This window comes from Mus caroli, chromosome 7 (genome assembly GCF_900094665.2).
Source record: "Mus caroli chromosome 7, CAROLI_EIJ_v1.1, whole genome shotgun sequence".
Lineage (NCBI taxonomy): Eukaryota > Metazoa > Chordata > Mammalia > Rodentia > Muridae > Mus > Mus caroli.
Genome location: NC_034576.1, coordinates 27,807,665 through 27,820,186, shown reverse-complemented (window position 1 = coordinate 27,820,186; position 12,522 = coordinate 27,807,665). Strand labels below are relative to the sequence as shown.

Sequence of the window (12,522 nt, the reverse complement as noted above, 5' to 3'; positions counted from 1 at the left end):
TGGTTGCTGGGATTTGAACTCCTGACCTTCGGAAGAGCAGTCGGGTGCTCTTACCCACTGAGCCATCTCACCAGCCCAACAAAATTCTTAAGACTAAGAAGGGACTATGTAATTCAGATTCTCAAATCAAGAATCAAGCTACACAGGGGACTGGAGAGATGGCTCAGTGGTTAAGAGCACTGACTGCTCTTCCTGAGGTCCTGAGTTCAAATCCCATAACCTGGTGTACAGTAGGAGACCCTGTCCTTCCTTGCAGATAGAGTGAATTTCACCATTTCCTCCTGTCCTATAGCTGCCCTTTGCCCTCCACTGTTTACCTAGCCTCCAGATCCCTGTCTGGAACACTCAGATGATATCATGAGTGTGCAATGTTGGCTGCAGGCTAGCACACAGAAAAGAAGAAAACAGGGACATTGTCTCACCCATAAACCTCATTGTGTTGAACATTGTTGCGTGTTCTTTGCCTAAGGTTGTCTCTCCTAGTCACCAAAGGTGGCTGCCAGGGCATTCTCAGAATGCCAAACCTAAGAAGCTCCAGTCACCTCCACATAAAGGCACAAGACGTAATAGTGTTTGCACAGAACCCCAGGCACACTCTAAGTCACCTTTGATGACTCAGTGCTCAACACTGTGGACTGGAAAGTAGCTATTGCATTGCAATGCTCCTTTGTTTGTTTTGTCTTAATTTTAATTAGTTTATATTAATCATACGTCATAAGCTTCATAACGACGTGTTGTTTTTTCTTTTCCTTTCTTTTTATTAATTTATTTTGTTGTGTGTGTTTGTGTGTGTTTGAGATTTATTTATTTATTTTATGTATGTGAGTGCACTGTTGCTGTCTTCAGACACACCAGAAGAGGGTATCGGATCCCATTACAGATGGCTGTGAGCCACCATGTGGTTGCTGGGAACTGAACTCAGGACCTACTGGAAGAGCAGACAGTGCTCTTAACCAATGAGCCATCTCTCCCGACCCCTACTTTGGTAGCTCTGGCTGTTCTGGAACTTGATCATAGGTCAGGTTAGCCTTAAGCTCAGATCCACCTGCCTGTGCCTCCCGAGTGCTGAGACTAAAGGCGTGTGTGTGCTCACAAGGCCATTCCACAGATGTATGGATGCATTTGGATCGCATTCACCCAGCACTCACCCTTTCCTGTTCTATCCCCACCTGCAGGGGTCCCCTTCCTCTTCCAGCTAGTCTTTCTCCTACCTTTATGTCTTTTGGGCATTTGTGTGTGCATGCACATGTGTGTGTATATATATATGTATGTATGTGAGCATATGTTTGTGCACATGTGTGCATGTGTGTGCATATATGTGTGTGCATGTGTGTGTGTGTATCAGACCCGATGAGTTTCTTCAGGGTTGTTCACAGAAGCGCGAGTGAAGTGTTGTTTGCAGGAGCATGAGAAGAATATAGATCCGGAAGGAAGGAAGGAAGGAAGGAAGGAAGGACGGAAGGAAGGAAGGAAGGAAGGAAGGAAGGGCTTAGCCTGAGTGTGAGGTCCTCTCTTGTCCATGTTTGATTTTTCTTTTCTTTTTTCTTTTTAATTTTAAACAGAGCCTTGCTATGGAGCCCAGGTTAGCTCAGAATTTGTTATGTAGTCAAGGCTGGCAGAGAAATTCCAATTCTCCTGCCTCAGTCTCCTGAGTACTGTTATATGATGCTGGGTTTGCACCGAGAGCTTCCTGGATGCTGGGCAGGTGCTCTATACACAGAGACACGTCCCAGGCCTGCTCCTGAATATTGTTTTTATTATTTTATTTCATGTGGATGGGTGTTTTGCCTGCATATATGTCTATGAACTATGTACATGTCAGATGCCCTTAGATCCCTAGGAACTGGAATTACAGACAGTTATGAGCTGCCATGGGAACTGAATTCAGGTCCCCTAGAAGAGCAGCCAGCGCTCTTTTTAAAGATTTATTTATTTATTATATATGTAAGTACACCACTGTAGCTGTCTTCAGACACATCAGAAGAGGGCATCCGATCTCATTACAGATAGTTGTGAGCCACCATGGGGGTGCTGGGTTTTGAACTCAGGACCTTTGGAAGAGCAGTCAGTGCTCTTAACCACCAAGCCATCTCTCCAAACCCCCGAATATTTTTATAAATTCATGTATTAGCTTGTTCGCGTGGGAGGGAGGCACACCCATGCCACAGTGCACATGTGGTGGTCAAAGGCCTTTGTTTTTAGACAAGGTCTCACTATGGAGCTCCAGAGGGCCTGCAGTTCCCGATGGAGACCAGACTGGCATCAAGCCACAGAAATCTGCCTTCCTCTTTGAGGATAAAAAGTTGCCCAGCTGATAGGATGACTTTTGGAGGCCATGTAGGTCTTGGGGATAGAACTCAGGTCATAAGGATTGAGTCATTTTGATCATCTGTTTCTCTCCTAGTGGTTTTCAACTCATAGTTGGTTGAATTCCAGGGCCTGGAACCCAGGACCCAGCCTGCCAATTGTATTTGTAGACATCCATGCTTCCTCAGAACCTTGTAGGATAAATAACCCTATTCCGTTTCACACACGGGATAACTGAGGTGGGGGGTGTGGGGGGCGCGAAGCCAGTCCCAAAGGAAGCCAGCTTGGAAATAGGAGAGAGGACAGGACCAAACAGCAGCTCTCAGTGTCACCCCATTCCTGCTTGATAACCTGTTGAGGCTCCTCTCTGATCCCTGTCTCCTCAGGGGAGCCAGGCACCATGACTGTGACCTGGACCACGTGGGCTCCAGCCCGGTCTGAGGTGCAGTTCGGCTCGCAGCTGTCTGGTCCTCTCCCATTCCGTGCCCACGGCACCTCCAGAGCCTTCGTGGATGGAGGAGTTCTGCGGCGCAAACTCTACATTCACCGCGTGACGCTGCGGAAGCTGCAGCCGGGGGCCCAGTACGGTGAGAGGACCGGGGTGGGTATGGGGGAGGAATGTTCTAGAAGCTATTGAGACCTATGGCTGAGGCTGGGCTGGCGGCTCTTCTGTGTGGAACAAGGGATATGAGACCTTTGACTGGGTGCAATGACACAGGCCTGTGATCCCAGCACTTGGGAGGAGGCAGAACAATTCTAAATTCCAGGTCATCCTGGGCTACATAGAAAGTCATGGATTAGCCTGGGCTACTTGAGATGTCTCTGATATGATGATGATGATGATGATGACGATGACGATGATGACGAAGATGATGCCCCTTATGTTTCCTCCCTCTCCAGCGGCCTGAGTGTAGGGCCTTGTGGGAAGGTCCTGGTCCCTGCCTTCCCACATGACAGAAGTCTGTTTTTTTTCTTCCCTCAGTTTACCGTTGTGGCAGCTCTCAGGGCTGGAGCCGGAGGTTTCGCTTCACAGCCTTGAAGAATGGAGTCCATTGGAGCCCCCGCCTGGCTGTGTTTGGTGACATGGGGGCTGACAACCCGAAGGCCCTGCCCAGGCTACGGAGGGACACCCAGCAGGGCATGTTTGATGCAGTGCTGCACGTGGGTGAGGCACCGGCAAGGGTGCGCCTGGAGGCTGGCGGACTGGGTGCCCATCAGTCCTGGGCTAGAATACGCTGGGGCTGGGATGGCTCTGAAGGGGCAGGGCTAGGGGTTGAGGGTGGGGGCCGAGGCTGGACCCAGATGTGAGGTTCCTATAGATTCCAGCACCGACTTTCTAGTTTTTATTATTGTTTTTAGAGGTGAGGCTCATTCCAAATACACAGAAATGTTATAATTAAGATGAGTGGATATGCTAATGTGTGTCTGTAATCCCAGCAGTGGATAGGCTAAGGCAGGAGAGTTGCCCAGAATTTAATGCTAGCCTGAACAGCTTTAAAACAAAACAAAACAGCAGCAGCAACAACAACAACAACAAAAGCCAAGGGCTATGAGCATGGCTCAGTGGTAGAGCCCCTGCCTAAACTCCCCCAGTGAGGGGCTGGGGGCGTGGCTCAGTGGTAGAGCCCCTGCCTAGAATCCCCCAGTGAGAGGCTGGGGGCGTGGCTCAGTGGTAGAGCCCCTGCCTAAACTCCCCCAGTGAGGGGCTGGGGGCGTGGCTCAGTGGTAGAGCCCCTGCCTAGAATCCCCCAGTGAGGGGCTGGGGGCGTGGCTCAGAAGTGAGGCATCTTTGCCTAACATTCAGAGTATCCAGCGCTCAATCTCTAACAATTAAAAAAAAATTGCCTAGGGGCTGGTGAGATGGCTGCTCTTCCAAAGGTCCTGAGTTCAAATCCCAGCAACCACATGGTGGCTCACAACCATCTGTAATGAGATCTGACGCCCTCTTCTGGTGTGTTTGAAGACAGCAACAGTGTACTTATCTATAATAATAAATAAAAATCTTTTAAAAACATGCCTAAGAAAATCAGCATCAAACTAGATCTATGTTCTGGGAGCAAAGAAGATGTAGAGACAGGCTTGTCCTATGAGAGGGTCTGAGGGAGGGATCAGGACCCACTAGGTCTTGATCCTAGAGGAAGCAGAGCCTGGCCCTCACTCTCTCCCATCCCTACCACCCTCCAGGAGACTTTGCCTACAACATGGACCAGGACAATGCTCGAGTTGGGGACAGATTTATGAGGCTCATTGAACCTGTTGCTGCCAGCCTGCCATACATGACGTGCCCTGGGAATCATGAACAGCGCTAGTGAGTATGGAAGGCTGCAGGGGAGGGCGAAGTCCAGATTAGTGAAAACAATCCGGTCCTGGTTAGAGTCTCACTTAAGTCCCTCATGCTGCAGTGCCTCATCCGTGGTAGAAAATGAAGAGATAGTGTGTGGGCTGGGAGCTGGCTGTAGCCTGAAAGTTGAGAGGTAGGAAAACGTGACTGCATCTAGGTCCTCATCCCTTGCTCTTTATATTTCTTTTTTTCCAGCAATTTCTCTAACTATAAGGCTCGCTTCAGCATGCCAGGGGACAATGAAGGCTTGTGGTACAGGTAACATGAAGGCTTCTGGGGGATTGGACTGACTCCTCTGAAGAATGGATGATGTCAAGTTTTCTGATCGCTGACCTTTGCCCTTTGACCCCTGTAGCTGGGACCTGGGTCCTGCCCATATCATCTCGTTCTCCACTGAGGTATACTTCTTTCTGCACTATGGCCGTCACCTGATTGAGAAGCAGTTCCGTTGGCTGGAGAATGACCTCCAGGTAGGCCCAGGTGTGAGCCCTGCTCTGGTCCCTCGACCCCGGTTGTCCCCCTTACTCTGGTCTCTTTCTCTAGAAAGCCAATAAGAACCGGGTGGCCCGACCTTGGATCATCACGATGGGCCATCGGCCTATGTACTGTTCCAATGCAGACCTGGATGACTGCACGAGACACGAAAGCAGGGTGAGGAGGCCCCTTTCCTGGGTGGCAGTGAGCCTTGGTGGGAGGATGCACCCAGGCTTCTCCTCACCTCCCGCTTATCCCACTAGGTCCGCAAAGGCCTCCACGGCAAGTTGTTCGGGCTAGAGGACCTTTTCCATAAATACGGTGAGTGATCCTGAGTGGTCCCCTGGCCCCACCTCTTTCCACCCAGCGCCTGCTCATCTCTCTTTCTGCCTTAGGCGTGGATCTGGAGTTCTGGGCTCATGAACACTCTTACGAACGACTATGGCCAATTTACAACTACCAGGTGAGGCCAAGGAGGATGCGGGACCAAGTGGCTAAGGCACATGTGGTCAGACCCTCCCCAGGGCCTGACTGTGACCCACCACTACTCCATCTTTTCCTCTAGGTATTTAATGGAAGCCTGGAGAGGCCCTACACCAATCCTCGAGGCCCGGTTCACATCATTACAGGATCTGCGGTGAGCAGGTGGGAAGGGACTAGTCCAGGTGTGCAGGGCATGATGATAGCAACCTCCATTGCGTGCTGAGCTGGAAGACGGGGTGTTGCTGATGGCGTGTCCATCAGACAGAGGGGCACCAAGGCTAGGTTAGGAAACATGATGAGAGAATAAGAGTGGTTGAAAGCCCTGTGTGGTGGTACATGACAGTAACTCCAGCCAGAGAACTGCCCTGAGTTCAAGGCCACATCATGGATTCTGGGCTAGCCTGGGCTACAGTGTGAGACCTTATCTCAAAAAACTAAACAGGACCAGAAAGATGTCTCAGTGACTGTACTCGGTGCCATGCCTGATGACCTGAGTTCAATTCCCAGGACGCAAATGTGGAAAGAATAGCACACACACACACACACACACACACACACACACTGAATGGAATAAATAATCATAATCATAAATCTAAAGCAAGTGCTCTTGGTAGGAGGGTCAGGAGTTCAGGGTCATCCTTGGCTACATAGCAAATTTGAGACCACACCATGGGGCTTTCACGAGACCCCGGACAAACAATGAGCTGGAGAGAGGCTTTGTGGTTAAGAGTGCTTGCTGCTCTGCAGAAGATCAGGGTTCGATTCCCAGCACTTACTCCAGGCTGACTAAGGCATACACATATGAGAGAGAGAGAGACAGAGACAGAGAGGACATAGAGACAGAGAGAGACAGGGAGACAGAGAGACAGAGACAGAGAGACAGGGAGACAGAGACAGATAGAGGCAGGCGGCAAGCAAACAAACAGTTGTGTTGGGGGTTCATTTATTGTAAAGTTCCCTTCTTCTCATAACACAAGGTCTCTCCATGTAGCCTGAGCTAGCCTCAACCCCTCACTCTGTCTCATCCTCCCAAGTCCTAGCATGACAGATGTGTACTTTTTTGTTTGTTTTTTGAGACAGACAGGGTCTTACTATGTTGCCCTAGCTTGGCCTGGAACTCACTATGTAGACCAGGCTGGCATCAAACAAAGATATCCACCTGCCTCTGCCTCCCCAGTGCTGGGATTAAAGGTGTGCACCACTAGGCTCAGCTTCAAGCTGATTCTTAATGAATAATTAAAACTAAAGCTAAAAGCATCCAGATCAAAACCAAAGCAGCACGGAGGGCAGCTGTGGAGCAACTGTGGCCACACCCCTTCTCTGTCTTATGTCCCTTTAAAAATGTTTTGTTATCAATGTATTTGCTGTCATAGCATATATATATATGTATATATATATATATCACAGCATGTGATTGATACACATGTGCGCTCGTTTGTGTGTGTGTGTGTGTGTGTGTAGCAGTTGGAGGACAGTTTGCAGGAATCAGTTCTCTTCTTCTACCATGTAGTCTGCACTCGGGATCCTTAGACTTGGTGTGAAGTATTTTTATCCACAAAGCCACCTCGCCACTCCATCCTTCTTAAACCCTTTGTGTGACCTTTAAGATTGTTCTCTACACACAAAGGAGTGATTGTCTAGACAGAGACATTATTGAATCACCCACTTAATAAAAATGGCTTAAGTCACCCTCCACAGTCACTTGGAAAACTTTCATTTTATTTGATCAGTTTCGCTATTATTTTTGCTTTGGGTTTTCCTGAGGCCCACTGAGCAACACTGAGGCAAAGTGTTGCCTGTAGCCAAGGCTGGCCTCAGGTTCACCAGGAACAGGATAACCCCACCCATGCCGTAAATTACTCCTCCCAATTGGGCTGGAAATTGGGACTTTTTTCCTAAAGTGCCTCATTTCGCTGGCATTTCCTGCCTTGTTACCCTACCTACACTTGGTATTGATTTTCATCTAATTCACTTAACTAATCCTGAGACCAGCTCACGCTGTCTGGACTCATCTCGGACTTGATGTCTCGGTATTATATAGTTCAAATTGACCTGGAGCTTTTAAATTTTTCTTTGTCATTTTATTTTATGTGTATGGGTGTTTTGCCTGCATGTGTGTATGCCTGCCATGAGCATACAGTACCTGAGGGGGGTTCAAAATAGAGTGTCAGATCCTCAAAGACTAGAGTTACAGACTGCTGTGAGCTGCCGTATGTGTGTGTGCGCGCGTGTGCGTGCATGTGTGCACATGAGTGTGTGTGTGTATGTGTGTGCATGTGTGCGTGTGTGTGTGTATGAGTGTGTGTATATGTGTGTGTATGTGTGTGCCTCTGTGTGTGCATGCATGTGTATGTGTGAGTGTGTGTGCGTGAGTGTGCATGCGTGCGTGTGTATGTGTGTGTGTATATGTGTGTGTATGTGTGTGCCTCTGTGTGTGTGTGTGTGTGTGTGTGTGTTATCCTCTGCAAGAGCAGCCATGCTCTTAACCACCAAGCCCCTAATCTTGAACTTCTGATTCTCCTGCCTCCACCTCTGAGGTGCTGCAATTGCAAGGCACACACCACCATGCTGGTTCTGTGCTGTGCTGGGGTTGAACTTAGGACCTTGTGCATGCTGGGCGAGCATTTCTTCAGCGGAGCTACAACCCCAGCCCAGGTCTGGGTTTTGGTTTGTTGGATATTTTTGTCTCTGTTTTTTCCATTTATTTGTTTGTTTTATATGGGGGTACATGTGTCCTGGGGTTCACAGGTGGAAATCAGAGGACACCATGCTAGAGTGGTTCTCTACTTTCACCAGGAGGCTTCTGGGGACCAAACTCAGGTTGTGAGGCTTGGGAGTAAAGCACCTTTATCTGCTGGGCCATCTTATCAGTTCCCAGTTTGCTCTCAAGGCAGGGTCTCACTCTGTAATACAGGCTGGTCAGGACCTGATTATGTAGACCAGGCTGGCCTTGAACTTGGTGATCCTCCTGTAACAACCTCCCAACTGCTGGGATTGTTTGTTTTCTAGCCAAGTTGTAACTGACATTTTCTTGGAGGCCACAGGGCCTGAAATGTGTGTGTGTGTGTGTGTGTGTGTGTGTGTGGTTTTTTGTTTTGTTTTGTTTTTTCTGTGTGTGTGTGTGTGTGTCCCCCGAACTTGTCTGACTATCTGTCTTCCACAGGGTTGTGAAGAGCTGCTGACTCCCTTTGTCAGGAAAGCCAGACCGTGGAGCGCCGTGCGCGTGAAGGAGTACGGCTACACTCGGATGCACATCCTTAATGGCACCCACGTGCACATCCAGCAGGTGTCGGATGACCAGGTCTGTCGGGGAGTCCTTGGTTACAAACTGCACAGCTTAGTTCAGGGTATGTGGGACTCAAAAGGAAATCATGCTAGTCATGGGAGCGTGACCTTTAATCCCAGAACTTGAAAGGCAGAAGCAGGCAGATCTGTGAGTTAAAGGCCAACCTGGTCTACAAAGCAAGTTCCATGAGAGCCAGGACTACACCAGAGAAACCCTGTTTTGGAAACAACAAAACAAAACAAATCAATAAACTGGGTGTGGTGGTACATAGCTAAAACCCCATCACTTGAGAAATTGAGGCAGAGGAACTGAGGTCATAGCCCCTGCTTAGAGTCTCCCAGTGAGGAGCTGGGGGCGTGGCTCAGTGGTAGAGCCCCTGCTTAGAATCCCCCAGTGAGGGGCTGAAAGCATGCTTAACATGTGTGGGGCCCTAGGTTCAATCCCTAGGTCTGAAAAAGAGCAACACAACAAACAAAGAGTCAGGAGGTTGAGGCCATAGGGCCTACACTTCAAGGCCAACTGGGCTACAAAGGGTGACCATGAGCTCAAAAGAGAAAAAAAAGCACAGAAAATTGGAAGCCTGGGTTCAAATCCTGCCTGTGCTTGCTACCGGTCTCTTTGTTCTTATGTTTTCATATCTGTGAAATGGGGTCTATCACCGCTACACAGTGTGACATGGTCACATAATAACAGCCATAAAAGGCAGAGGACAGAACCTGGCAGTGGGACGCAAGATAAGTGTTTGTCACTTTGAAGCAGGAGAAAGATCAGGTGGCTCATGGGAGTGAGGCAGATGCATGTACTGTGGACCTGAAGCATAACAGTCCAGTTTGTGTGTGTGCGTGTGTATGTGTATATGTGTGCATGTGCATGTGGGGGGCCATGTGTGTGTGCAATTCATGAACATGGAGGGCAGAAGAGGATGGTCAGTTAACTTCCTCTATCACTCGCTGAACGTGAGGCTAAGCTGGCAGTCAGCAAACCCCAGGGTCCTTCTGTCTCCACTTCCCTTGGAGACTACATTACAGAAACAAACAGGAAATCAGGCTTTTCACTTGAGTGCTGAGACCCCAAATCCAAACTTCCTGAAGACGGAGCAAATGCTCCTGACCCTTGAGCCATCTCTCTGGTCCCACGCCTGGCTTCTATGTGGTGCGGGGGATCTGCACTCAGGCCCTCCAGCTCCTCCCGGGCTTAATTATTACTATTATTATTATTATTATTTATTATTATTATTATAACAAGCTAGGTGTGGTAGTATACTTGCAAGGCAGGAGAATCGGAATATAAATTCAAGACCAGCCTGGGCTTCACAGCTAGACATTCTCTCAAAACGAAAAGAACAAAACACCAAGATAAAATAGAGTTTAGTGAGCACTGCTGTGCTCCAGGCATGCGACTGGGTTGCCTTGTGCTGTGTTGTCAGTTTACCCTCAGTGTGATCCCCACAGGGACAGGTTTCTTTCTGTTTCATAGATAAAGGAACCTAAGTTCAGAGAGGGAAATGACTTTCCCAGGGTCACACAGGTTCCAGACAGCAGCAGAGCTGTAATCTGACCCAGAGACCTCACTCTCAGCCCATACAGTCATCGTTTCCGAGCAGGGTGTGCACAAGCGTGCTTGCAGGCTTCTGTACCCTTGACTCTGTGGTCACAGTGGCCCCAAAGCTATCTTACTGTTCCTCTAGTCTAGGCAACAAGACAGATAGCAAAAGGCCGTGTGCATAGGCGAGACAGATACTGAGTACACTGGGGTGCAAGCTCCTGACCCCATGTTCCAGACAAGGTGGTGTGCAGCTCCGTGCATAGGGTGATTGCCTATCAAACATAATGTACCGGGTTGGATCCTCAGCACCGCATAAATGATGGCTCACACCTGTAAGCCAAATGACTGAGAGAGTAGAGGGGAAAGTCACCAACCAACCAACCAACCAAACAAACAAGTAAACAAACAGCCATCCCTTAGAAAAGGCAGGTTATGGGAGCTAGAGAGATGGATCAGTGGTTAAGAGCACTGGCTGCTCTTCCAGAGGCCCTGAGTTCAATTCCCAGCAACCACATGGTGGTTCATAACCATCTATAGTGAGATCTGGTGCTCTCTTCTGACCTGCAGGCATACATGCAGGAGGAATGCTGTATAATAAATAAATAAAATGCTGTGTAAATAAGAAAGAAAGAAGGAAAGAAAGAAAGAAAGAAAGAAAGAAAGAAAGAAAGAAAGAAAGAAAGAAAGAAAGAAAAGGCAGGTTATCACTGTCTCAGGTGGGAGATCAAGATTCATATTCTTTTGGGGGGGGTTGTTTTGTTTTGTTTTGTTTTTCGAGACAGGGTTTCTCTGTATTGCCCTGGCTGTCCTGGAACTCACTCTATAGACCAGGCTGGCCTCGAACTCAGAAATCCGCCTGCCTCTGCCTCCCAAGTGCTGGGATTAAAGGTGTGCCCCACCACGCCCGGCTAAGATTCATATTCTTACAAAGCCCAGGCTGACCACTAAGTGCTGGCACTACAGGTGTGTACCTGTACTGCACACACTACGACTCCCGCCTTTGTCTCAGCTTTTCTTTTCGCTCTCTTTTTTTGGGGGGTGGTGGTAGTGGTGGTGATCTGAGACAGGATCTCTCTGTGTAGCCCTAGCTTTCCTGGAACTTGCTCTGTAGAACAGACTGGCTTCAAACTCACAGAGATCCACATGCCCCTGCTTCCCGAGTGCTGGGATTAAAGGCCACACAGGGCCCTCATCTGGACTTTTCAAATGAGGAAAACCGAGGTTCCGAGAGATGTAGGAACTCTTCCAAGGTCATCCACCCTCAGAGGCAGCAATGGGATGTGAATTGGGCCAGCGGGCCCCACAGGCCAGGCATTCCTTTCTCACTGTCTCCCATTTCTGACCTTCACAGGACGGGAAGATCGTGGATGACGTCTGGGTGGTTAGACCTTTGCTTGGCCGGATGATGTACCACTAAGACCGGGGTACCTCTCATGAAGACACTTTGTTGCTGTGACCAGGCAGTACCTTGGCCTGGGGAGGAAGTCAGGGCAGGACCCCACTCCCTCACCATCCAGAAGCCTGAGGGCACAGCCTTGAGAGAGGCCAGACAGTTCTTGCCTCCTGGAGAGGTGGGAGCCCGAGCTGGCTGGAGAGGGAGGGCAGGTATGTGGGCACCAGCAGGGCTGACTGCCAGCATAGCCCTGCCCTTCTGAATTGCTCTGACAGGGCCAGGGACTCAAGGGCCTCAGAATAAAGAGGCTTGCAGCCATGGCTCCCTGGACGCACACTTCCACTTGGTCCCTCTGTCCCTTTGCTCTCTCCTAAAGGGTATCCTGTGACAGGGTCAGCAAGGTGGGCACAGCCCTCATGACGGACCTACCAGCAGGTTACTCCTAGTTCTGCCTTTGCATCTCGTCCCTTGCCTGGTGTCTGTGCTGATAGCTCACGATGTGCCATTTAATGTCCCTTGTCCCTCCATTTCCCAGCCAGTACTATCTTCTCCAGGAGAGGATAGAGCAACAGTGTCACCTCCCCCAGGGCAAAGCTGGCAGGCCTCAGGGGCACACGGATACAATATGTTCTTCCCTCGAGGTCCCTGTCTTTTTCTTCTTCCTTTTACGTAGCCTACCACTATTTGTCGAGC

At 49.3% G+C, this 12,522-nt stretch overlaps 1 protein-coding gene across 1 annotated transcript in view; it reads left to right on the top strand.

The window, feature by feature from the left end:
- Acp7 (acid phosphatase 7, tartrate resistant (putative)) overlaps positions 1–11,853 on the top strand; it is a 23,060-nt gene extending 11,207 nt beyond the window's left edge. The window contains exons 2-12 of the mRNA XM_029479112.1: positions 2,694–2,894; positions 3,290–3,472; positions 4,492–4,615; positions 4,844–4,906; positions 5,004–5,118; positions 5,192–5,299; positions 5,386–5,443; positions 5,518–5,585; positions 5,688–5,759; positions 8,769–8,906; positions 11,788–11,853. Coding sequence (XP_029334972.1) covers positions 2,694–2,894; positions 3,290–3,472; positions 4,492–4,615; positions 4,844–4,906; positions 5,004–5,118; positions 5,192–5,299; positions 5,386–5,443; positions 5,518–5,585; positions 5,688–5,759; positions 8,769–8,906; positions 11,788–11,853 — 1,196 coding nt within the window. The remainder of the gene's footprint in view (positions 1–2,693; positions 2,895–3,289; positions 3,473–4,491; positions 4,616–4,843; positions 4,907–5,003; positions 5,119–5,191; positions 5,300–5,385; positions 5,444–5,517; positions 5,586–5,687; positions 5,760–8,768; positions 8,907–11,787) is intronic.
- Positions 11,854–12,522: the final 669 nt, after the last annotated feature.